A 27,671-nucleotide genomic window follows, 5' to 3' on the forward strand; every position below is an offset into this window, starting at 1 on the left:
GATTAGGAATAAACTGGGGATAGGGTAAACTTAGGAAGGGGTTCATATTGGGTATAGGGTAAAAGGGGGAAGTAGGCTGTGGGTAGGGAAGCTGCTGGGATGGATATTGTTTATAATTTTGTGCATAACGGCTGCCTTTGACGGGAATACCTCCAGGCCCAGTAACATTTGCTGCTTGTAAACCCTTCTTTCCTTGCACTATATCAAACTGTACAACTTCCCATCTCTTACACTTTGCAGGTAATTTTTAGGGTTATTCCTTTTAATGGCAGTTCTATGGCTGAATAAATCTTCCCCTGTATCATCTCATGTTATAAATCCATAGTTGGTTTTTACATTGTACCATTTCACAGTTCCTATGATTTTCGTGGCTAAACTTCTCCTATCACGTGCTTGCGTGTTCGTCGTGGCTGCTGGTCCCGCGTGGCCGCCGCCTTGCCGACTCCGATGTCTCAGCTGGGTCCCCACGTTGCGGCTCCTCCGCGCTCTCCGAGTGGCGCTGCTCCAGTGCGTGTCTGGGCTCTGCGCGGCCCCGCGTTGCCATCGCCGCTGGCTCCGTGCCCTGTGAGCGGTTCTGCTCCACAAACTCCACGCTGCTTTGAGTGCGGCCCCGTTCTGGCTCGGCGCTGCACTGCGCGGCTTCTCGTGTCGCTGTGGAAACCGCCGCTTCTCCCTCCGCAGGGCTCTCCGAGCCGTGTGCTCAGAGCGGCCTGCCACACCGATGCCCGGTTCCTGGCTGCTCGTGGCCTGCGGCATCGCTCCCTCACTCGCGGTCGTGTGGCCGGGGACCCTGAGACAGGGATGGGGTCCGCGATAAGGCGTGCGCTCCCGAGGGGGCCGGGCGCATCCAGCGCAGGCACCCCCGCTGGCACAGCTGCAGTCATGTGCTCCCGGGATGGCGGCCGTGCGGCCTCGCCCATGGGATAAGTATGATCTTCTGCTTTAGGGGTAATGGGACCATACAAATGCTCCTCAAGAGCTTCACTGATTATAAGGGATGCATGGAAAGCTTCTCTTTGATCCCTTACTTTATCCCAGATCTCGTCCTAGAAACACTCCTCACAAGATTCAGGAGGTTTGATATCAAAAAGTAAGTCTCGAGAAATATAGGAGAACCTTTTGAAAAGCCAGATGAAAAAATGTTCTAGATCTCCCGGTTGCATTACTTTTTTGTTTTGTTGTTCAAGGATTCCTTTTACTTCTAGATACTTTTTTTTCTGTTGCTCAGAGAGCCCCATTTCCCACGATTCTTCCATAGTCCAGAGAGAATATCCAAACCAAGATGAGAAGAGAGGTCTAGAGTGGTTATTTTACTCACGAATCTTCCTCAGGGATCAGTGTCGTGGCCGCATTCCTCCACCAGTTTGTTGCAGCGGGGATTACTGCAACAAGCATATTTCACACCAGGAGTCCCGTGGAAACAAAGTATATATGGACAGATTCGTGGTAGATATTTCAGAGATGTTTATTTCTCCAGCCGCATGGCCGGGGCTCAGCTCAGGAACTCCGCAGCCACGGGACCCGAGGGTCCTTGCCCACACCAGGGAACACAAACCAACCAATCGGGAATGAGGCTGACCAGGGGCAGGGAAACCCCGTGTCTCCCCCCCAGGGCCCCTCTCCCAGGGCTCCATGGCAGGGGAGGGACCCCAACATATTTCTATAGCATGTACAACGAAAATTACACTTCCTGAAATGCACAATTTCACAGTATTTACTGTGTATTTAGAAAACTGTATTTTTCAATCCTATAGAATGAGACATTTGGTCTCATTCTCATAAAACAATATCCTTTAAAGTGTACAGAACTGGGGAAGGGGAAGGGGGAGGAGAAGTGACATTAATAAAATATGGCTACAGGCAAAGAAAAATTGAAAATTCAGAAAATACAGTTTTCACTGGAAAAAAATTTTTATGGTTTTCATTGCTAGCGAAATGAATTTCAAGTACAAGACCAGTCCATAAGAAGTCTTCATCTTCCACTTATTTATGCTTATCATATAGAGTCCTGCAGTGTAAAAGAACACAAGCATCATTCCACAGGTTTAAGCAGTCTCCTAGGTATCTGGGATGACCTGCAAATATAAGGAAAGAGTCATTGAATCAGATTAAAAATTCATTATGAAACCAGTTGAAGGTCCCTCTGTTTGTGGTAGCTGTGCCATTAAGGAAGTATCACAGCTGGGTAAGTTGGGGCTCCCTAATCATCAGTGGCTTCACATCCAGCCCTGTTTTAGACTGTAGCTCAGTCACAGGAAGTTGTTCTTCTGGAAGAACTGGAAGGAATTTCCGGGATATAACAACATTATTGACAACTATTTTAACTGATACTTTTTGGTCCAAGTTTAGCATCAGCAAGAACCTGAGAACAGCCATACACTGCACACAACCCAATATTCATTTTCAGAACACTGTGGCAGAACTGCCCATAAGATACAATTTTCCCTGCTATTTCCAGATAGGACTGTGCTTTGACTGGTTTTGACCAGTTCATTCCTTCCTAGCCAGGCTGGAGGTCATAATAAGATGTAGGACAGCTAGAGTTGAACATCACATTATCTGCTGCCAGCACTTAGGTACTCCTCTGCTGGTTTACATAAATTATGGAGGAAGCTGAAGGGAAATAAAACTGATCCTTGTGCGGGGTAAGTTTATAGGTCAGGCATCAACTAACAGAGATGCATTTCACAGGCAAGACAAAGGCATGAATGAATAGCTGTAAAATGCTGCAGAAAGACCTTACAGATTGAGAAGAGACTTAGTGGAGCAAGAGGGTAATGTCCATGGGCAAAACAGTATTTATCAATGTTGACTTCTGATCTGCTCTGAAATAAAACAGTTGCAGACTGAAACTGAAATCTGATGCTTTCTCCGCACCAGTATATTTGGGAATGAGAGGTTTGATTTGGCATAGGAGCTGTTCCAAATGTGTGACATGCAATCTGGCTGGCCAGGGGGATTTGCACAGAGGAGTGATGTATTTCTTTGTTTGGTGTTTGATTCTCTGTATTTGGGAAAGTGGCTGCTTCTTTAAAGATGTCTGTTTCAATAACATAGTTCATACACCAAGGAAGCAATGAAAATGGGTTTTTAATTTTGGAATTTTGGTGTGTATATTTGTTTGGTTGGTTTTGGTGTGGATTTTTTTATATTTGTTTGTTTGTTTTGAATGAAAGAAAAAGAAACATAAACCTACTATGACTTTGAGAGCTCGCAAGGAACAACCTGACATGATTGTCATTTGAATAATGTTTCCACAGTTGTCATTTGAATATTGTTTTCATCATTCTTTTGACACTTTCTATAATTTTGAAGCGGTTTGGAAGTGCTTGATACTATTTTCTTTTATTTCTTCATAGTGGACTCTCTTGTTTTAATATCTTCCCAATCAAAAAGAAACATTGAATATGGCAGTCTAAAAATGTCTGTAATGTATAACAATTACCTAATTGACTTTGACAATATACTACTAAAGTTTTATAACAGAACACTTTTTCTCCTAAAGCATTTTAAAATTATTTTGACACATACAAAGTCATACAAGCATAGTACTTGTGCATTCTATTGAGCCTTTAGAAGTATAGGAATTATCATACTTTATCATACAATGATCGAAGACAATACTTATTCTCCAAAAATGGCAAGCACTGTTCTTTTTATTTGCAAATAAATAAAAATCTCAACGTCTTACAGACTTTTTCAAGAACTGAAAGAAAAAGTTTCAAGATCATTTCCAAAATATAGCACTTAGCAGCCTTCAAAAAATCACTACTTCTGTGGATTCCAAGCATTTTCAGTCTGGTCAGACTGCTGTCATCACACAGAGTATAAGGAACTTGTGTACCATTTGCAGGTTCTTCTAAAACCCAGAAGATTTACAAGAAGCATTATGTAGCCTCCTACCCCTTCAGTATTCCCTCTCTCTGGTCTTACAACAGTAATGTGTGCAGTGTCCTGGGCAGAGTTACAAAAAACATGTTACAGAACATGATGTAATGCAGTACCAAGTAAGGCTCCAAGGTATCATATAGTGCTTTTAAGGATATTTCTTAATTTCATTTGTTTTTAATTTCTGTTCCTGTGTCTGTTAGTACTTATCTTTCCCATTATTCTCTATCACTGCTCTTGTAAATAAGTGATTTTAATTAAAATGCTGAAATACTATGCATAATAGATAGCAATATGATTCCCTATCCCACATAAGGTAAATCACTTATTTTGTGTAGCTAAAATGGCAGCATTTACAAATCAGTAGACATTTGGAAAAATAACAGGAGAATAAACATTACATTAATTTCAATTTGTTGTGGTTTACAAGACAATTATTTTTGTACTTTTCTGTTTCCCTATGTAACACTAATCTTTGTTTATCATTCCTAATTTGTAAATACAGGGGTTTTAACCTATCCTTTATTTCTTATTTTTACTATATTGAAAATTGTGTCCCTGCTGTTCTTCCATGAACATTTTCCAAGTATTTCTACATTGTCTGTTAATTGAAATTACTATTGTGTTTCATACTCCTTAATCACCTAATACCTCTTTGTACAGTTGTCCCTTGCCCACCTGCCAAGAAAGTTAATGTGTTCTGACACATCAGCTATCTCCCTGCAATGCAGTGGCAACCTACCATGGGCCTGGGAGACCCAGGATCTTGTTGTTGTCACCGGCATTAAAAGCAAAGAGAGCAACATTTGCTGAGTTTTTACTGTGTCCTATTAGCAGCAGCAGTCTTGAAGTTGTTCATTTCATCTGAGAATCTTGCAATAACTGTAGGTGTTTGGAAATTTACTCTTCATTTGCACACGTCCCACTATAAGTAGTGTTCCTTCAGAAATTTTTTTCATGTCATCAGTATGTTTTCTTTCTTGACAAAGAGAGCATGCATCTCAAGACCAGCCACATTTTACACAGAAAAGTTCTGAGCAAAGGGAAAGTGGTAAAATGAATAGGGAAAAGTTATTAGAATAAACTCTGCATATATAGTTTTAGAGTGTATAATATACCTTATTACATGTTTAATGTGTATTATATATATTCTTGTGCAGTGTAGTTCTAGCCCAGTTAAGTGTTTTTTGCCACGTGCCTCTGCTCTATTGGATACATTTTGCATGGCAGGTATTATGGAAAATATTGCATAGGAGCCATCTCACAATATCATGAAGTGCAGAACAGGCTGCTAAGCATGCCCATGCAGCAGAATAAACTTCTTGCATGGAGTAAGCTCATTAGGTCAGCCAACACAAGAAGATTTTCTTAATATTAGAACTGTAGCTAAATAAGCATTCTGACACAGATTCTAATTCAGAAAAGTACATAACCACATGTTTAATCCTAAGCATTTGCATTACTACTTTCTCAGATCAAGACTTGCTAAATCTGCCTGCCTTGTATAAGGGGTAGAGTTGAGGCCATTTTTTCCCTCTTGGGAATTGGCCTATGAACTGGATGGAAAAATTAACTGCATAAATTAAAGTGGTGCTAATAGCTTTGTAAGAGAAAGAGCTCTTTTAAATGAAAGGGGCGCATGGATAGTACTTTCTGCTTTTGGAGTTTGTTTTTGTTATCTGAGGTAACTATCTTGTTTGCTTTGCATTGGCCTGTAAATGCATCATGCCAAAAACAGGGATAAGCAACCTGTACGCTCTTTTATTCTCTTTAAATATACTTACTCTATTTAAATATATCCCTGTGGTTTTTATATTGATTTCCTTTAGTTATTCTTTACAAACATAGCAGGGGAAGGGAAGGTGCGGGAAGGTGCGGGAAGGTGCGGGAAGGTGCGGGAAGGGAAGGGAAGGTGCGGGAAGGGAAGGGAAGATGCGGGAAGGGAAGGGAAGGGAAGGGAAGGGAAGGGAAGGGAAGGGAAGGAAGGAAACTGAAAAGGCACTTTGGAAGAGAAGCCCTTAAGCATCCTCAACTGTAGCTGTTGCTATGAGCTACAGCTAAAGCTGTGGTGTGTAGCAGTAGACTCGATGTGCACAGGAGATAGGCCTAAAACAGAACACCAGATATGAATGCCTCAAAAGCTGAAAGAAGGGCAACATACTGAAACCTAAATATTTCTCAGTTGAGTGAAAATTTGAAATAAATACATATTTTTCAGTTCAAAACCACAGAATACAGCCACTTTAAAACTGCTTAGTCCAAATTAACCTTTTACCACCAGCCTATCTTTGTTCTGCAGGTACTACTAACTTATTGTGACATAATAACAAATAACTGAATGACCAAGAGAAGGTTATGGATTACTCACCGTCAGTATGTTTCATAGTTCCTGTAAAGTCCAAAATGTTAGACGCTCTAAATTTTTCTGTTTCATTTTCCTGTCATCCTTTATATCCAAGATTCCAGTTGCAGTAATACTCCATGTAGAAATGAATAAACAATATTTCTGTTTGCCTTTATTTTACCTCTTTTAGAAGAGAATTACTAACACGCATGTTCTTCTACATGCTACTCATAGCAAAGGATCAATTTTTTAAAACTGTGTAAACAGCTGTTATATACTAAATACTATGATTTTCTAAGTAGATATTAGATCAGAAACAATAGTGATCTATTTTGCATACAATGAAAAAGAATTTAGAATAAAGATTTTGAACTTCTTTGATTTTAAAATGTAAAACTTTAGTGCATAAGTAAGAATAGGAAAACTGGGATTCCACCACAAAATTAATTTCCTGATGAATAAAATAACTGTATTCTAGGTTCGCATTTTTCCAGTGAAACAATATAAAAAATCTGAAAAATCAGATTGTTTCCATGAGGCCAAATGAATGTTTAGCTGGAAGGTCAGTATCCATTTAAAGGGAAAAAACTTTGCTTGTAATACATGCTTGCATTTAAACTTTAAACTACTTCATGAGAGCAATATACATTCAAAGATACTCAGAGTCTCGTTCCCAAGCTATAGTGTCTAGTGCCTCAGAGGCTGCCAGGAGGAAGATGTGAAGCACTGATCTGAAGGTAGGTCTTCTGCCTCACAGTTCTTTCCTAGAGCACTTTATTTTGCCCACTTATTCCTTCCAACTTTCTCTCTCCTCCTTTGAAGCCCATTCTTGGTCTTGGATTGCCTCAAAACAACTTAGGAACCCTTGCACTTGCCAAGGACAGAGAACATGGACACAAATCTTGCAAGGTCATTGCCTCTTGGCAGGCTTTTTGCTGCAGGAAGACAGTCTTCCACTGTACCTCCTCTCTCATCAGTATTTGAATATGTTGCAGCTTCTCCAGAGCAAACTCCAGGTTACTTGGGCTTAAGCACTACTGTCAAATTTAGCTCCTTCCTTGTCTAGGTTTTAGAATCCAAAGTATAATTTCAAAGTTTAAATCAGGTTTAATGCAGCAATTATATCCTTACAGTTTTTTCAGGTGCTGAACATTTTGTGGGGAGGTGAGGTGGTGATGGCATCTAGTATCTCAGCTAGCATCCATTCCTGTTCCAGGATATGTTTAAGTGGGACATTCTATCCAATGATCCAGTGATTGACACTGCATATAAAGCAGGGGAAGTCACAATACAATTTCTACCACTGAGGCGGGGAAGAACATACAGAATGAAATAGATGTCATGAAGTATTTACAGGAGTTGAGATTCCTTGTTTGCAGCTAGGGATTGCTTTTCATCTCACAAGACAGAGGAAAAAGTCAAGCATTGGTTTTTATTTTTTTCAAGTTTCTGGTTATCCTGTCATGCATAATACATTACATTCTTAGCTTCTAAAACTAAATTGGCATAATTAAAGATTTTTCGATTGTTAAATGTTGTTTCTGATTGTTTCAGGATTTTCTAGGGCTGCTTTTAAAGTAATTTTACTATTTTGGAAGAAAATGCACAGGTTTTGAATTAAATAATATTCTGTGGAAAGAGTTTGAAAATGCATAATGGTTATACGGCTTTATAGGAGACAAAGATAATATAGTGCACGTGCATGTTTTCAGATTGCAGGCAGCATAAAGAGATAAGAAGAATTTTAGAAAGTTAATCTAAAGTGAAGAACCTATGAGAGAAGCCCAGATTATCGAGTCTGTCAGTAAATTTGTGCAAAAGTCATAAAATGAAAAATGAGAAAATCTTTATTACTACTTACATGAAGTTAGGAATGTCTGGCAATGAAGCTGGAGACAGGTGAGATGAAGAAAATTGTTACCAGTGCTACTCCTATTGAATCTAAGAAATAAATTCTGGCTATGGGGTGCATCTGGCTTCCTTTCATGCCAACAGAAATTAGCCACTGATATCCAGGGGAATGAAATGGGACCTGCCTGACACAGTTTGTTTTGACTATGTTCTATTCAGTACTTTTTAATGAAGTAACTAAATTAGGCATAACTTGCTACAGCTCTAATGAACATATTGCAAATTATTAAAATTATAAAACTATGTGGCTTTAAATACTGTCTTAGAAGATTGTCATCCAAAGAGCCTTGGAAAGCTGCTAATGCAAGTGAATATTCTGAAAAGCAACTTCTCATTGTTATTTTGCCATGAAAATATAATAGCAATAATATCCTTCTTTGGCCATAAAATACTTGTTTATATTTTGAAACAAAACAAATTATTTGCTGTATTTTAACTCTACTTGTCTGGTGTTTTCTAAACGTCTTCTCTGAAGCACTCATCTGAAATGAGAAAAATCTGAAAAGGCTCTCTTTGAAACCTAGGGTAACTAACATCTTAAAAAAATAGCGGGCTAAATTGTACTACTCAGTTTATCTAACTACTGAAGATATGTGTTCAGTTTTTAAATATTCTATAAATTTCTGTATGACCTCAGATCATGTGGCTTTCTTGTGTGTTGTTTACCTGCTTCAACACATAACAGTTTCAAGTAGCCCTGTATTTTTAAATAAAGTATTTATAATTTGTCTGGCCCTCAGTGAAGTTCACACATGTTTATAATATGTCTAATTCTTTCGCCACCCTTACTAGTACTTAGCAGACAATATTGCACCCTAAATATTAAAAAAAATTCAAATTTAACAACTTGCTTTAGCTAGTGAAGAAGTTAGCTCAGACATCATTATACATAGACTATATTGGAACAAGAAAGATGAATAAACTAGAAGTCTACCAGGACTTCTGAAAACAGATAAATAAAAATTGCCATTCCATAGGGTAGTGAGAAATGCAAATGAATTCCAGGGGCCAAATTGGGGGGGGGGGGGAAGAAAAAAAACCCCTTTTCATCAAAATGAAGCTAAGAAAGAATAATGAGATTTTTTTCTCCATTGTCAAAAGCACCATACAAATCCCACATAAAGATGAACCAGAACTCACCATCATAGTGTAAGGTATTTTGAATGCACAGCACAGGAAGTAGATAGCTTGCTATCTACCTAATAAAGTTTTGATTGATGTTAAGATGCAGCTTTAAAACAATTAAATCTAAAAATCATGTTGGCATAAAAAAGAACAAGATGACTTGACAATATGAAAAAAGAGTGTGTGCCTCCTCTTGAAATTCATCTGTCTTTTGTTCCAGCTGCTAGGTGAATATGCAGTAGGGGAAAAAAATGTTCTGCTTCAAATACAACAAGTAGATGGAATCTCTGCTCTCTCTCCCAGTTGCTTTTGTAAAAGCTATAAGCACTGTTCACTAAATTCCATATTAGATAGCGGGTAAATTATACCTGTTATGAGATGAGACTTCCTAACATGCTCTGCAAAGTGATGTGTAAGAGTGTTTTATTGCAATTACTTCAGAAACCTTTGAACAGGAGGAACAGATTGAAGAGATGGTTGGTGGGAAAATTCATAGAAGAGAATCCTGGAGGCAAGCCTGACTGCCGCCAACCACATCTGCTAAAATCCCAATTAAATAGAAAATATGCCACTGTAAATTCCAGGTCTTGTGAAAAGATGGAGAGCAGGTGATTGTTACTGAAAGGTGTGCTGATATAAGTAAAGCCAAGTAATTGGTGAAAGTTTCTGGATGAGATCCTAATATATCCCACATGAGTATCAGCAACTTCACATGCAGTGTATAAATTGCATAAATACTATGGTCAAGAATACAAATCCCATCTACTATCCTAGGAATGAAGTTTTGTTGTTTTTTGGGGTTTTTTTGCAACTGACTCTGCCTTCACTACAGTGAATGCAGTCAAAATTCACCATGGTCAGGTAAATCTAGACATTTTCAATACTGGCAGAGCTGATTCTTTCACCTCTTGCTCAGTTTCAGTTCAAACTGGTGTTTTGAAAGAGGCTAACCACAAGAACTGCTTCCTCTAAACCTGTAACCTTGCTCCCCAAGAATAAAGCTTTGTCAGTTTGCAGTAACAGTGGACACCTCATTTTGTATCTTTCCTATAATAAATCTTAAGAGCACAAAAGAGATCATACCTATGATCTCTTGCAAAACAGACCTAATAGAACTTAGTCTGATAATTCATGTAGTAACAAATACATCTATTTTGGCATGTCTATGCATAATTTAACAGTATCAAATATATATCCCCATTTTGGTTTATGAGGTGGATATAATAACTTCTGTATGGATACATTTTAGTTAAATCAGGGGTTTTCTTTTTCATTTTAAGTTTGGAGTTAGGAACTGTAAACCATGATAACAGGGACTTGTTTTTAAGATAACTCATTGAGATGTATTGTGGTTGTGTTCCATGATCTATCATAAAAGAAAAAACCAAAACAAGACAATAATTGAAAGGATCCCGAGCTCTTTTTGTTTGGGTGTTTTTGTTGCCTTTTTTGTTTGCTTGGGTGGGGATGGGGGGCAGTGTTTGGTTGGTTTTTGTATTTTGGTTTTTTTCGGGGACAATCACCAGTTAATCAGAGGGAGAGTTGTGAGTCGTGAAAATCCTGCTGGCCGCAGAACACACGGGTTTCTGCAAAACCTTCTGCTAGTCTTACACCGGAAAACAAACTGCTTTCGACGTTCAGATTCACTCTTTAATGAGAAAATGACTCACCACCAAACTTTCCCATTCCCGTCGGAAAACGCAGTTTTACCGATGACTGTCACACCGTGGTGACCGAACGCTTTCGCCTTTCTCCCCGGAGACACCGCCTCCTCACTAACAACGCCACACGAGGTGATCTTCTGCGCCCGCTGCCTTTCTCCACCAGCTCCAGAGCTCTGCACGCCAGTCCCGTTCCTGCACCATCACGCCCAGCCTCGGCTGCCGGGCAGGACCCACCGGCGGCCGGGCTCTCCCAGGGCGAGCAGAAGTGGCGGGCGCGGGGGTCGCGGAGCCCCGCAGAGTCCGCGCACCCCGCGCGGCCAGGCCCGGCGGCGGCACACGGGGCCACCCGCGGCGGCGGAGCCGGGCGGGCCGCGGCGATTGGCGGCGGCGCTGACAGCGGGCGGGGCGGCGGCGGCGGCACCGCCCACCCCCCGCTATAAGCCTCTTTGCCGCTTTCTCACTGGATCTCATTTTCGCTCCGTGCGCTGCTGTGTTTGCGCAGTGGAAATCCGCACCGGGGAGCTGCTGAGGGGCGCCGTTGTCATGTGAAAGCGCACATGCTCTGCCATCCACGCGGCACCCCCCTCTCTTCTGCCTCCGCGTGTTTTTCCTGTTTTTTCCTAACGTAACTCCTTTCCTCCTGCTCCCCTGCTCAGCCCCTCGCCGCCTCTCGGCCGCCCAGGCGCCCCCCCCAGAGGCTCCGCGGCGGGCAGTCGCGGGGCGGCCGCCCCGGAGCAGCGCGCCCGGCGGCGGGGAGCCGGCGGAGCCGCGCCCCGCGGAGCCGCCCCGGAGGCATGGTTTTCCCGGCGGAGCAGAGCTGCGGCGGCTGCCACCTTCGCGGGTGTTGAGACGGGATTTGTGCGGTGCGGTTCCTGGGCTCCTAGCTTCATGACTGCGCGGAGCGGGGAACCAACACCATGCGAGGTAAGCGGGCCGGGGGACATCTCTCTTTTGGGAAAGGTACTGGGGAAGGGGCTGGGGAAGAGGTTTCGTACTAGGGGAGAGGGTCCGGGGGAGAAAGTTGATGAGTCGTGCCCGCCCGCCGGCGTGGCTACTGACGGTGTGATTCCTGCACCGGCGGGGGCCGCGACCCATCCCGAGGAACCTTCCGCGTAGATGGTGGGCGGGCACCCCTCACGCACCTGTCCTGGGAAGCCCAGCGCCGCCCTGGCCCGTGGCGGGCAGGCAGAAGGGAGGCTCAGGTGCTTGGCAGTGTCTGTGCCGTGCAGTCCCCACCTGCAGCTGCCCGTGGGGCGCGGCAGGTGTCCCGTACGGCAGAACCCGCTGCTGCTTGGTCCCGGGTCGCTGCCAGCACGAAGAAGGGCTCCCCAAAAGTTATCTGGACTTCGTTCCCTAACTGGCACGTCGCCTGGAGGCCCTCATTTCCCATGGGTTGCTAACTGGGTGGGAAGGGTTGTGCTGCCCGGGATCCCCGTGCCCGCAGGTCCCTTCGGGCCCCCGAGCCTGTGCTGCGCATCCCTGTCGTGGGTGGCGGTGAGAGCCTCCTCCAGGGCTTGCAGCCCCTCCGGTGAGGGTCCCGCAGGGGAGCAGAGTATGGTCACCGATGGGACACCCTCAGGCATGGAGAACTGCTGGGGTGCTTGTCCGGTGGGGCTGGAGAGAGGCTGCAGCTGGCACGCCGGTCATCCAAGTGGGTGTGGAGGGCTGTGGAAGATGTGGGAATGCGTTGTTTCCGTGTCTCCCAGGGCCGGACTCCCCTGGGCCCCATCTCCGGGCCAGGCGAACACCGGCAGCAAGGCAAGAACAGCCCCTGCCAGCCTCGGGCGTCCGCGGGGCTTACACAGCTCCTCCGCCCTCATGTTCCACTTTGCCCTTTATCACCCAGTTTGTCAGACCGGTTGCTTGCCTCAGCCACGGCTTGGTAAAAGGGACAAAAAGTAGTCTCTACCAGGGTGCTGGAACGGAGGAGAAGGGCTAATGTGGAGTGGGACGCGCTCGGGGTTGACAGCGACATTGCATGCAGATTTCTTGGATCTTCCATTAAAGGACGGGGGACACACACGCTAGAAAGAACTTTTAGCTAGAATTACATCTTGTTCGACGTCAGCTCCTGTAACAGCGTGTCTTAACAGCACTAACAAATCACACGTGTGTAATTCACTTTAAAGGAATTGTAACTATGACATTTGTGCAAATCAACATAAAAAGACCTTGTTTTCCCCCAGCGTTCTTTGTTAGGGTGCTGGCTGTGGGGCATCTGGCAAGAACTTGCTAAACAGTGTTTGTTTTTCTTAAGAGCAACAGGAAACAGAGAGAAAACACTCAGTTCTGTAAAGTGGCCCCTGTTGCAGCTTTGCTGCTTGGGTTGGGGGTTTTCTGTTTATTTGAGTGTGGGTTTTTGCGGGTTTTGGTTTTGTTTGTGTTTTTTGTTTGGGTTTTTCGTTCTTTTTTTTTCTTCGCACAGGAGCGCCTCCAATTTGAGTAAAGCCAGTCATTGTCTCAGGGGTTGTTTTCAAAGTGTGCGCATCCTGTGACCCCTGGTCAGGAACCCCATCTCCCCTTTTTCTGGGCACTTCATCCATGCAAGCCATGGCACCTATGCCTCTCCTCCCATGACTTGGGGTGGTCTGTGCAAGGGTGAAGTGAAATGTCCTCCCTCTTAGACACTCAGGGAGAGGGAGGCAGATCTTGCTGCGCATCTGGCGGCATCTCTTGCAGGATCTACCCTAGCTCTGTAGTCATTTTTGCCACCCCTTTAGCTGTGCTGTCAGCTACTGTGAAGAGGTGCAGCTCTGCCCCTAATATGCAAATTAATATTTGCACTGTATTTATGCTTACTCAATGGGGAATTTACAGGTAGGGAAAAAAGGGCTGGGATGGATGGAGGAGAAAAACAACAAACGAGCAACTTTCATCCTTGTTCAAAACTCATGTGCAAGAGGTTAGTAAAGTGAAGTTTTACAACAGGTGTGTCCGAGGCAAGAGCAGTGCTTCACACCCTCTCAAATAAAAAGGAACATTATATATTAATTGAACATCTGTCTTTGTGACTTTCCAAATAACAGAAATAAATGAGTGTCACAATTCACAGGTTGTGAGCTCCCATGAATTCATGCTTTTAGAGAACTGTAAGCCTTCTTTTGAAGGTGTAGTTGTTTTCAATTATATTTGCAGTTGGTTTCAAAGAAGAAAATCTCAGTCTTGAGTATGTGAGCTGTTCCTGCAAACTTTCCCAGCTGAGCTGTGATCCTTCCAAGCTGCAGTTGATGCAGTTAGCACAGCCTGCCTGGGATGTGCAGAGACTGCTGTGGTTCATTACTGCTTCACATTGAAGATGGAAGCCAAGGAGAGCAAATACCCAACCTGTATTACTGCCTGCTGAATCCCAACATACTGGACAGTCACATAGACAGTCAGTCATCCCATCCTGTGGAAGCCAAGCTAAAACTTTCTGCTATTGTGCCAGTATGTTACAGTCACTGGTCATATACTATCCAAAATAATAATCTTCTGCACTTTAAATCTTGATTTAAATCCCGTTCTGCATATGTAGCCGTACTGACATACAGCAGAACAATGTGCAGGAGACTGGGAATTTGTTGGTTTGGTACTCTTGTTGTTATGGTAGGTGCAAATATTTCCCTCTGAACGGAAAATGGAATTTTGTGAAGTTAATGACTTTTATACCAGTATTTTATAGAGCCAAACATAGATATAAAAGAAATTTACAGTGAGTGTTCACTAGTCTTCCTTCCATCTGTCCCACTCCTGGCAACATCCTGTGAGGGAGTTAAGAACATAGAATGTGTACTTCAGTATATTTTTTAGAAAAAGAGAACAGAAGATGCACTAAAATGATTGTGCTGTTTAACTGAAAAAGAAGACTTACATTTTTTTCTTGTAATTTAATTCTTACTGAAATGATTTGTTAAGCTTAAAGCTATTACAATTCTGCCTATAATGCAGCTGCTATGCAAACTTGTAAGGTTGGCTGTGGCAAAAAAAGATGTCAAAATATCTACTTTTACTCTGGGAACTTGCTACTCGTACACTTAAAAAAGCCAAGTTTGTGATCTTAACTATTTGAGTTGTGAAAGTGACATTAGTATCCAAGTACTCCACTTACTACAAAAGTAATATTTAAACTTGTAGTTGAAACTCTTACTAGAAAGCTTTTTCTGATACATTTTGAAGAAAAGGAGCACCGCAAACCCCTGAAGCCAAGTTATTTAAGGGAGTTTTCTGTGTAGTTTTTTCTTGTTGGTGTCAGGACTGAGCAGTAGTGCATGTTATATGATGTTATGTAGTTACTCCATTTTCTTAGCATGACTGAAATATTTGTAAGAAATTAGAAGGTTGTGATCAAACAAATGCTGTTGGCAGTATTTTGAAGCAAGATATTAAGTAACATATACTAGTAGACTGGCTAACTAAGAAGTTCTCCTGAATTGAGTAGATTAATGCAGGGGATCTTTGGAGACTCATTAACTTAAAGGAAAATGATTTTGCAGTTTATTTCAGGAAAAGTAAATATGTCTCTATTTGAAATATGTAACATTAATATCCTAAAATATGTCAATGAACACTGACTATTTAAAGGAAGGACTTAGGACCTTACCCCACCAGTGTAAAGCCAATTTGTCCTCAACAGTGTAGTGCATCTAGCTATTCCTTAACTGGATAATGTTATTTGACTTCACTGGGACTCCTTGATAGGTGATAAAACACAAGTTACTGGTGTTGAGTCTTTGCAGGTAAAATGTAATAAATGAGAGTGCATGCTTAGAAAATCATGAGTCAGTAATAAACAGTATCACATAATAAAAAATGCAAATGTGTATAGTCAATACAGTGACACCTCTCTAGAATGAACAAAAGTAAAAGGGAAAGCATGAGAGCCCATTTGTACCTCAGCAGTAGTTTTACTTTGCATTGGATCATATTTATATTCCATGTAGTATCTTCCATTTATCTTTAATTGTAATATGGTATGGTACTGGGGGTCAGAGGAGAGTACATAATGAAAGTTCATCAATAGATAACTGTATGGTTTAATGTAATGTAAATATTATATAAGATTTTTTTCATCATATAATTTTTTTTTAAGTTACATTTGTTGTTCATAGATGGAAGTCTGGTGGCAGTTAATTTAAAAACTGTGAAAATACCATGTGCATTGGCTGGAAATAATTTCTCCTTTGTGGTATAGAAAATGTCTGACTTCCGTTGTTGGACTTTTACAAATACAATGACAAGCAGTTGGTTGGTATGGTTTTCTAATTTGGCAGTACAGTAGTAGAGGTCATTTAAATTGTGTTCTATGGTTAAAAATTATTTTTGGAATTTGAGGAGTAAATCTATCAGAAGAAAAAAAAATATGTTCTGAGTAAACAAGAATTCTGGAAGTGATCATTCCTGTTTAAAATGTACTTGTGATAATTTGTGGAAAGGCTTTAGGGTGCTGTTGAAGGCATTGCTGTGTATCATAGTGACGTTTGCCTACTCGGAAGTGTATGGGTAAGGTTTACCTTCAGCGGTACTGAGTGTTGTTAAACAGTTCCAGGACCCACAGTGTGGGCACTGGTTCCCCAATACAGGAAAGCAATGCAAAAGGGTGAAAGGTTCCCAAGTTAGCCAGAAATTCCTACCTCTCAAACAGTGAAGTGAATTCACAGAAATCAAGATCTGCGCTGTGAAATTGAAGAATGTATGCTTTGCAGATGAAGATGCACACAGGAGTAAATATTGATTGAACTAATCATCTGTTGAATAGAAATGAGCTTTATCAGTACAACAGTATAATGGCTTATGTTAACTAGCCCTTTTGTAGTCCATACCCTGCCCTTTCAACCCATGACCCTATCCATTTTGCTTTTAATGAGGGAAATCACAGGTGTTACAATAGCATTTATGGTAAATTTGGCTAAATATAATAGTTGTTCCATAGAACAAAATGGAAACAATTAAAAAGATATTAAAAGAGAAGAAAATCTGAGCATTGCTTCACAATCACAAGATAACAGGAGTGTGTTAGTGGTTACATTGCTTAACAATTCTAAGATGCTGTCTTAGATCAGTTGCTGTTGAGCTTAGTAATAAACCTGTTATATCAACTTAAATCAAAGTGTAAATTTAAAAAAAACTGATACATTTGAATTTAAAATCAGTTTCTTTAAAGAGCAATTTTAACAGCTTTGTACATTTAGCACAGTTGGGGCTTTCCGTAATGACTTTCATAGACTAGCTTTAGATGTCAAAATGTTGTTCTTTGTGCTCCGTGTTTAAAAAAGTTCAATGTTGTTTTTTCTTCCGATTCTGTATGCAGTCTGGCAAAGTCTGCAGTGCAGCTTGGAGAATAAGACATCACACAGTGTCACTGGGGGTGGCAGACAGAAGGTGCCTTTTGGATTGTGCTATTTCCCTGTTTGTTTCTAATATTGGTTTCATGAGCATGTCAAAAACTCTTAATTTATGCACAGGATTGAGAATACAGTACAGCTATGATGGCCTGGTCCTTGTTTGACTGAACAATGCTTACTCACTTGAGTGGTCCTATTAATGAGACATTTGGCCCTCTGCATTTTTGCAGTCTTGGAACTATTTTTTGTAAAGCAGAAATGTTTGTGCTTAACTTTGCCAGACACATTCTGCTGGAAGTTTATGCAAACAGAATAACAGCTGTTTCTGCCTCTGCTACAAGTATATATGCTAATTTAGTTTGACATAAATGTTGTTACTTTGCTGTTAATTGTGAATTATTTTGATGAATTGCCAATTAAAATGGATGTACACAATTTTTATGGAGGATCTATGCTTTTACTGCTGCACAAAAATGCAATAATTTTTTAAAATCTTATGTTTATCTGGATCATGGCCATTTTAAAACCACATACTTACTAAAGAGTAAACATCAAGTAATTACGTTTTCTTGACAGAAAAACTAATTTATAAAGAGTTATCATGGGCCTTTTTAATGTGAGTAGTTCAGTTAGATTTTATGGGACTATTCACAGAAATAAGGCAAGCTGAATTTAAGGCTACTTGTTCTGTGTCCCTTGGAAACCCAATAATTTGATATTGTAAGCAACATGAGTGATATAAAGGCCACAGGGAATCAACATTATAAGAAGCATACCAAATTAAAAAAAATCTTCTTGCTCTGAGATTTCAATAAAATCACCTTCTACTCCTTACTGTCTGCTACTCTTTAGTGCTTGAATACAGCTGTTGACTATATAAATATTTATATAAATGGAAAGAAATGTTTGTAAATATGCTCCATGTGTTCTCTGCTAAGGCTGACACATAAAAAAACATTAAAAAACATTTTTCTTCTGCCAGCTACCAATAAACTACTTTGTTTAATTGTTAGGCTTATGCTTATTGCTAGTAAATAGTGGCCAAATCAATCTTTAAGTAAAGATTAGGAAAATACGTACATTTGTAATACGTTTATGCATGAATATGCTACACAGAGTAATAAATATTTTAGTATGGCTAAAAAGCAATATAATTTTAAGGGCAATTTCAATGATTATTACAAAGTCAGTCTATAAAGCAGTCTGTCTACTTACAGATGTTCTTGAGATGGTTTCACATTTAACTGATTTGTTTTAGTTACCTGTGGTCACTTAGGTTTCCTGAACAAGCAAACTCCTTCCATAACAAAATTACTCTTTGTAAGAGTCATATTTCTATTTCATCAATCCGTGGTATTCATAAGTGAGGTTATCCTTCAGAGTAACACTTCTAAACAACACATGCATTCCCATTGCATTTAATTTTTTTCCCTCTCTGAATCAATCCTTTAGAGGAAAAATGTCTCTACTCTTACAAGCAATGCATTTGTTACAAGTTTCAATTTCTGGTGGTTTTTTGGTTTTGTTTTTTCTTTGTTTTGTGTGGTTTTTTGTTGTTTTTTTGAATGAAGACATTCATGGGGGAAAAGTACTTAGATCAAAAGAAGGCAAAAAGAAATTAAATTGCAGTTCGGTCTACTGTCAAAATAATGAGCTGTCAAGAGGGTAGCATATTATGTTTTGTTGGTCTCAGGTGAAATTGTGGTTCTCCTAAAATAAACTTCAAATGTAAAAAGTAAAGACAAAGCTGCTTATAAATAAGGAAGTCTTCAATTATTATTCCCTTTACAACAGGAGGTAAAGAGTGATAGACTTCATGCGCTTGAATAGTTTGCAGAGCTTAAGATTATTTAGTGTGCATTACACATTAAAAGTTTACACTTGTTTCAGAGATACTTGGAAGCTATAGACTCAGTCTAGAAGTTTGATGGCGGGTTATCTGTTAGCTAGTAGACTGAGAACTGTGCAGCAAATAACTTTCCGAGAGGTTTATTGGAAATAAGGATCTTTTGGAGAAGGACAGTTTAGTGATTTTACTGTATGTGAACTGTATAAAACTGAGTTTAACAAAATTAAGGACCATATTTTCATTACAAGTGCTGTTTAGAGACATTGATTTGTATTGTCTTCTCTTTCCTTATGAAAAATACGTCTGGTTTTACTAGGTGATGATAAATTTCTGCCAGTTAACTTTTTGATTTGAGAACCTGCCACAGAAGTGTGTTCTGGAAGTCCTAAGACTTCCCTGCTAGCACATTCTTCCTTGGTCATTTGTGCATGTTAGCAGTGCACCAACTGATTTTGCTTTTCTAAATAAGATGGAAAAATGAAAATAAATATTACATTTCAGGTCCTGGCTGAGTAGTGAAATAGGTGCTCTGTTGTTTCTTTTCTTATTTGTCTGTCTGGAAGAAGAACGAAGCAGCAGCTGGCTATGAAAAGCATTGTTTACTTCAGTGAACATTGTTTGGGGGATTTTGTACAATATTTGTACAATGAACTGTATTCGGTGATTAATTGGAATGAACTGAAAGAGGAGACCATGTACAAGAACTGAGGCCAGATATTCAAATGCAGCGGCAGCACAAGTATGAACAAATGCAGCTCAGTCTAGTGGCATAGAGAAATAATGGCATTAGAGAAGACATGTATTAATAAGGCACAGTGCCATGAGTTGATTTCATCTTCATGAGGAAAAGAAACTTTTCTTTTGGAAACAGTGTCACTGATGATCAAGGAGAAATTAATTTAGTTTGTTTAGGAAGTTATATCAAACCTGTCATTGTTTTCTTTCAGTGCATTATGCAAGCTGTACAAGTACTGGTCATTGGAAGTGTCTGTCAACAAGCCAGACTTCTTTTAATGACACAAATCACTCTCTCTGTAGAAATATATATGGAAATGGAAAGGTGATACAAGGAATACCAGCTTAACTGTTTTGTTTAATGTATGTAAATCTATAATATATATGCACAACTGCACCAAAAATCTTTTTTTAGATATACCTATTAGAATACTGGGAGATTAGCACTAAAAATTAATGTTGCATTGAAGACAGTAAAAATTAGCAACACTTCCTATTTTCCCATTCAAAAATCTCCATATTTTATTCAGAATACTAGTTTCCTCCTAGCCATAGCCAATTTTGGAAAATTCAGTTTATATTAATCTCTCACATGATTAGTTGCAGTAAGGAGGAAGATTAAAACAACGATGTCAGTGGAGGCAAAATATGGTTGATTAACATCCACTGAGAGTAATTTAAACTACAAATTACTCCATGGCTTGAAGAATGTCAACATCATGTTCCACTACAATTTGTAAAGCAATTCTATGTACTTATGAAAATAAATTCCTTATTCAGACCTGGTTGAGAAAAAAGGCATTACCAGTGCTGTAGCAGCTGTTACAGTATTAAAGATGAGACTTCAAAAGTATCTAGTAATCTGCATAATTTAACTCAAAATTAATATATTATTAAAAGATCAGAAAAAAAGGTATTGCATGTAATATCTGCTCTAACATTTAGAGAAGCAACAATAATGACACAAAGATTTTTTTTGAGAAACTGTTTATATGTGATAGTTTTTTCAAGCAAATGTATACTACAGTAAATTACATCGAGTGAAATCTGTCTGCAGAGCTGTGTCTCTTTAATTTTGAAACAGAATTTCTATAGACTTTGCTAGAATGTTTTATGTAAAAATCATGGTACAATATGTTCTCATTGGTTGTTTACAGCCCACTGATTTTTAGAAAATGGGAGAGCTGATCAGTTTTGGGTTCAGTGGATAAGAGGGGAGAGAACTTGTACTGTCCTAATTCAGGTGCCTATGCAAAAGTCAATTCCTTTGTTTATGACTGGTTTGCGTTTACCAAAATTCCAGTATTCATTTTTGAAAATTATTTGCAAAGATGTATTCTAATCAGCAATTCCTACAAACTCTAGTGGAAGTGCCATGAAAAGAGAACACTAAGTAAGACCTTTTGCAGCAAGCTATTTTCAGGCTTCAACAGGATTGGGGAGAAAAAGATTGTACCAGCTGCATCATAAAACTGAAGGAGAGAAATGTATGCTTTCAAGAGGGAATTTAATCAGGAGCAAGAGAAAACAGGGAGGAAAAGATTAGTATAAACAACAAACTGAATAGAAAGGGTGCTGTTTTGAAGGAGAGTTACGTGCAAGAAGTAAGTGGAAATGTGAAGGAAAAGAACAGAATATTAAAACAGAAGAGTGAGGGAATGGAAGGGATTTTGATGTGAACAGTCCTGTACTATAAAGTGCTGGACTGTTCAATTTCCACTCATTGCAGGTGGAGTTAACTACAGTGGCCCTGCTATTGGAAATGAGAAAGAAAGAGAGAAGTGTACCAGAAAAAGAGAAGAAAAATAAGGAAGAGAACAAATATATGATATGAATGTATTCACTGTGCTGCTTTGTATTACTTGTTGTTGCATGTAGATTTGTTGTAATGGGGCTTCAGACTATTTGGTATTCAGCTAAATGCTAACATAAGACATCCATTCATTTACTGTGTATATCCAGAGCTCCACTACTCAGGAATGCTGCAGGTTGGGACATCACATATACAGTTACGTAAGCTGGCTGTGCAAGCTTGGCATTCACTGCACTTCAACCAATATTTGTGAAATTGAGATGTCATTTGCAAAATACATCCAAACCTGATCTTTTCAAACTCTGGATCAAATCAAATTAGGTTTGGTTGGATTTTTTTCCTATCTTTCAATTATTTTTTTCTGTTCCTCTTTCTTTTTCTGAATTTTTTTCAGTCACTTTTGTTGAAAAGCAGTGCACTCAGAAAAGTACTTGACACTGAAATTCATTCACTTGTTAGAAAACATATAATTGGTTCCCTAAACCATGCATCCCTGTGTATTACAGAAAGTTATTTTGTTCTTTTCAACCTTTTGTTTCTTTTGGTTTGCTTTGCTTGGGATGTGCTGCAAGGAGGACATAAGCAGTTTGTTAAACCTTGGCCGGGTTACGTCTCCATGAGGTACCTCTATTGCATTTGTATGCCTGTAGCCTTGGAAATAGATGAGGTGCTTGAGAGCTGAATATCTCCTTCCCTATTGCTTCTTGGTTGGCAGCACCTGCTCTTTTTCCTGTCTGATAAAAGAATATGCCAGTAACTTTCATTTGTTTGTGGGTTTAGGTTTTTTTGTTGTTTTGGGGGGTGGCGTGTTGTGGTTTTTGTGGTTGTTTGTTGTTGTTTGTTGGGGGGGGGTGTTTGGTTTTTTGTTTGTTTTGTGGGGTTTTGATGTTTTTTGGGGGGCTGTTTTTGTTTTAAAAAAACCCGTATTTGTTATGTAGATTTTAGCCTTTGGAGATGGTGGAAATACATAGCAATAAAGGGATAGTGTCCTATCTGATTTTTGTAAGACAGGAAAAACATCTTTAAGTCTTTTCTCCATGCTCAGAAGAAAAAGAGAAATAGAGAATGCTCTTACGATGCTCTCCATTTCTCCAAGACCAGGGTGATTTTTAAGTATATTCCCTTGACTAACTTTTCTTTCTGTAGCATCCCCACAGAACTTATTACAGGACCAAACAATTGCAGAACTCTCCACGACCAAAAAGAAAAATATCTCATTTTTCAGAAAACTACACTGGAAGTGTAGGAGGTACATTTATATGAAATCTCTTGATTTCCCACATCCCTCCTGGAATTTTCTGTAAGTCCTAAGCATAAAACAGGCAAAGAGCCAAGCTGTCATCCGTTAACATCTATTTCATCCTTTCTCAGGATCAGTTGAGCTAGGGGAATGTATATGTATCAGACTCTTTATCCTATTACTGAAATATTTAGGAATGCATCTGATTTTTACATAATTTTAACCTGCATTATCTATTTGTGCATTATATATTAGGGCACAAATGAGCAGCAGGATAAAATAATTTGAGGAAATGAATGCTATTAAATGCATGTTGTGATTTTTCATAATCTCCAAAATAGCATTTTTGATACATGTTTCATTGTGAAACCAAGACAGAGGATGATCTCTTAGTTTACTGGCAGGAACAATATGAGTTGTTTAGGAGTTATATTTCACTTAAGGAATAAGGCTATTTTTGTGTGTGCTTGGAGCCCAACTGTTGATATTTTAAGGAGCACTAAACAATATTTTACATGCTGCTCAAGAAGTTAACTGAAAAGGCTTTGGATTTTAGATGTGCTTATAGAAATGTTTCATATTTTATGAGGGGATAGGTGGTATTTTGATACATTTATGTGTAGAATTGTTGAACAGCCCCTTAAAAATTATTTTCCCATGATGTGAATTCAAAAAAAATTTACAGTAGGAGATGTATGCACATCCAAGCATACAAACTTTCCTTAAATAGCTATGTATTTTTGTTGTTTATAATGAAGATTGAAAAGTGAAAATAAAATGCCATGTTGCAATCCTGTTTTGTATTTCTCTTAGAGGTAACCACTTGTTATGATGTATGTTTATTGGGTTTGGGTTTTATCGCAGTTCACCTTTTAGACTTTTTTTTGTGCTGCATTCATTTAAACTCCCATCTCCACTGCTCTCTGATTGCTGACTGCCTCTCAGTACATTCATATTCTTCTGGTCTTTGTGGTTATTAATTTTGTGAGCTGGTTCTGTAACAGGCATGCTGGCAGACTCAATAGAAGAAAAGGTGTTGAGCTGTTGAGGTGTTGAGGGTGAACTTGGAACATGATCCTTCTACACTCATCATTAGAGTCATTAGAAATGCAGATTGAAGAAGAGTCTCCATACCAGACAAATCCATAGCTACACACACATTAATGCTTTCTGTAGTGGCGTTTAGCAACTATTCATATACAAGAAAGCCTGCTGAGTTATGTTGTTTAATTTACTTTGTTCTGCATGATGGTTTCTAACCGTGTGACAGATAATAGTTCCCCTTCTGTTGCAGATATGGTCAGCATCTTGTACATTAAGGAAAAGAAGTAGAAACCTTTTGTACGATGAAATTTTGTCAAATCAGTTAAATTGGAGCTTTCCTAGGCGTTCTGCTCTCAAGTGCCTTCACACATGTTATATTCTTTAATTGAAAAAGGTGCCAGATTGATGCCTCTTCTGTACCCTGCAGAGGTTTAGGATCTGTTCCTGAAGGGATTTTTGACATGCAGATATTTGCATGGGTGGGGCGTCTGATGTCCAAAATCCTTGTCAGGCTGATCTTTTTTGGTGCAGACCTGATGGAGGTCTGAGGAGCTGAACTGCCCATGGCACTGGAGCTTGCTCTGTCCCATGCCGCTTCCCTATTGTGCCTTGAGAGTGACCTTGAAAGACCCTTTTCCTGTGGCTATTATAACCTTGGCCTAGCTGCTGACAGTGACAACAGGGGTGCCAATTAGTGCTGTGTGGTGGGGTTTGTTTTTCCTTTCTAATGAACAAAGTCCATTGAGGATTGGATTGACACCACCAGCTTACTTCATGCAGGCCACCAAGTGCCATGGCATTTTTATTTTGCTCAGTCACTGCTGACCTGGTGTTGAACCTTTGTGTGTAATCTGTATACAGTCTCTGTGTCTACCATTAATTTTAAATTGTACTTGGTAGAAGAGGTTTGCTTCTGAAGTAAGGTATGTGAGTAAAGCATAGTATTATGTAACAAATATGTAAAATACCTCAAGCTGCTTCTTGTGGTTAGATGCTGAATTTGACTCTGCTCTTACAAAGTTCACAAATTTTATGAAAATTCTGAAGAATTAACCAGACATACAAAAAGGGAACAGCAGGAATGACAGGAGCATTCCAATTTTGCATAAAATAAAGAGAATTGTGTGTTATACAGCTTTGCAATCTAATATAGAAACATGAGAGCCTCTGTTCTGTTCCATACATCTCCTAAGTGATCTTAGGAAATCTTTGGTTTACCAGGACCTTTTTGTCAAAAGTATTTAAACAAACTCAGACATACCACAACTTCTAAGGTTTCAGAGATAGAAGACTGAGCTGAAAAATGAAGTTCTCCTGTGGAGCCCAGGATTAAATCAGTCATTCTGAAACATTATTTTTTATTTTTCTGTCAGATGAAAAGTTACTTTACTTTTTATTTCTTCTTTTAGATACGCATGAACAAGTTTTTCTTAGCGTCCAGTAGAAGTGGTAGTTAGCTTTTATTAAAATCTGTAATGCCAAATTTCAAGTGATGTATATGAGGGTGTGTGCTAGACTTGTCAGCTCAATGCAACAGTCTTGACTTTTTGCTTCTGCAGTATTTTTGATATTTTAAAATTTTAAATTATTTGTTAGTTTTCATAACTGAGGAGGAAATAGATTTACAGTTCAGGTTTTGGTTGGGTTTTGTTTTGTTTTTCTTCTCCCACCCAGTGAAAGCTGTGGTCCTTTATAGTGATGTGTATTATAAGCATGTCTGCAATTTAAAGTCCCGTGGTAATGAAGCTTGAGTTGGGAAGTATTACAACTTTGTTATTACCAACAGTAGCAGTCAGGAAAGCACAGGGAGAGCAGAACTGGGTTGTTATTAGATCATAATAGGGCTGTAGACTGGACTGTGGATATATCCTCTTCAAATAGCTGTCTTGGTGTCTTGAAAAGAGTAAGTATTAGAAAAGAGATATTTTCAATACATAAATAAAAAGAATCATGTAGATGGTGAAATAGCTTAGCAAAGTCTACCAAAGAAAAAAAGATTTGCTCCAGTTCAGTACATTAATGTGGCTACATTTCTGAGAAGGAGATAAGACTAGAAGCAGGAGGAGCAAGTATATGACTCTGTGTGAGTGATATTGTGAAGTGGGGTACAGAGTTCTGTGTAAAAATGAGAGAATTTGGGGAAGACGACACTTCAGCCTCTCAGTACATGTGCCTCCTGAGTACATCTACTTCCATCACAATGGGCTAGAAGAGGTCTTTGTTTAGTAGTGCAGTGCCCCTGAGATCTAATTTAGCTTTTAGAGCAAATTCAAAAAGAGTGAGCAAGAGAGAACAGAACAAAGATGGAAGTGTGCACCACAAATATTGGTACTGTAGTTGCTTCTGTAAATTCTTTAAAAGAAATTCTCCTGACTTGGACTTCCTGCTAAAGCAAGACTGAACTTTAGAGATGTATATTGTTTCATTATCCAGCTGTGATAATGAGGAGATGGTATAAATGTGTATTGTAGGGCAGCAGTGCCTTTGTTGTTCTTAAATAAGAAGCACAAAACCATTAAAGACAAGGACAAGTGTTTCAGAATAATTTTGCTTCTGAAAATATAATTTTTTATTAAGTCATACTGTTAGAAGCATATATTGGATCTAATTCTTTGAACACTGCAAAATTTCATTCTCAGGAGTCTAAAAATTTCGGAGTATGACATTTCTTATTCCTTTATTTGAGCAACTTCTCTGTGCTTGAGAGTTCAGAATGGTTTTGCCTTCATTTAGCACGTAATTTTGCAAAGTTCATCTTTGGCCCTCTGGATTTAGGGCTATTGTGATGTTTTTGCGTAGGTTTTTCCTGTAGTTTGCAAGTATGTTTTCATCATGAATGAAGTTGCATTGTGTGTTTATGTACCCCCATTAATCTTGCCCAGTAGAACCCTTTACCCCTTGAGTATTGCCATCAGCTCTTGATTTTACCACGTTACAAATGTGCCTTGTGGCTATTTCAGAAACAGAATATGAAAAATTCAGTGTGGGGAAGTTTGTTTTGGAGTAAGGTAGCATTCTGCTATCAGCACAGAAATACTGCTTTGATATTCAGGGTTGCAGACAGATGCAGTAATACGTTTTTGGTTACAATTAGATGAGATTAGATGAATCTCCCATTAGTTGATTTAACTTGAGGTTTTATTGGTACTTCTATGGCTGATCCACTTGTCCTGCAGGTTCATGTCTTATATTAACATTTCTGTCAAAGTGTATTTGATAAATAAAACATAGGCTTGTCAACAACATATGGAAAGCTGATTTCAGTCAGCTCAAAAACAGGCATTTAAAAATGCATACTACTAATAAAGTCATATTTATACTTTATTTATCATCTGATTTTGACTTGCTTCTTTTTCCTCATCTGATGAGTGGTAAATACACTACTACTTCAACAAACTTGTGCCTGCTGGCTTGTGTCACCTCACCTTGCTGAAACTAGTTTCTGCAGTTGCTAGGCAGCCCCATTTGAACCAGCTGAGAGTGCAGAGCAAGTCCCCTCAGCAGCACATTTCAATTAAAGATCTGGACATACAGCTGGTTTCTTTGGCTGGTCATCTCCGATAGTAAGAGCAAAGGCTTCCTGAGCTGTGCTGTGCAACGTCTTGATTCCTTAGGGTTTTCTGTAGTAAATTCCCTCTGGGTATCTTAGAAAAATATTTAAACAAATAATTAAGCTGTTTCTGTTTTCTCTTGTATACATCGATGTGCAGGAGAAGCTACTGTTTGCATTGATTTCCC

The 27,671-nt window shown here is 39.4% G+C and overlaps 1 protein-coding gene and 1 long non-coding RNA gene across 2 annotated transcripts in view; one reads left to right on the forward strand and one right to left on the reverse strand.

Moving 5' to 3' along the window:
- Positions 1-1,691: 1,691 nt before the first annotated feature.
- LOC121657273 lies at positions 1,692-11,280 on the reverse strand. Its single transcript, XR_006013542.1, has 2 exons — positions 10,939-11,280; positions 1,692-2,075 (listed from the first exon to the last, which is right to left on the reverse strand). It is a non-coding gene; the product is annotated as an uncharacterized LOC121657273 (long non-coding RNA).
- Positions 11,281-11,394: 114 nt separating this feature from the next.
- The window catches only part of RORB (RAR related orphan receptor B), a 135,444-nt gene continuing 119,167 nt past the window's right edge, over positions 11,395-27,671 (forward strand). The window contains exon 1 of the mRNA XM_042012746.1: positions 11,395-11,856. Coding sequence (XP_041868680.1) covers positions 11,850-11,856 — 7 coding nt within the window. The 5' untranslated portion in view covers positions 11,395-11,849. The remainder of the gene's footprint in view (positions 11,857-27,671) is intronic.

The sequence above is a fragment of the Corvus kubaryi genome, unplaced genomic scaffold, assembly GCF_017639235.1.
Source record: "Corvus kubaryi isolate FWS band 111438036 unplaced genomic scaffold, C.kubaryi_AGA036_p1.0 split1-37296, whole genome shotgun sequence".
Lineage (NCBI taxonomy): Eukaryota > Metazoa > Chordata > Aves > Passeriformes > Corvidae > Corvus > Corvus kubaryi.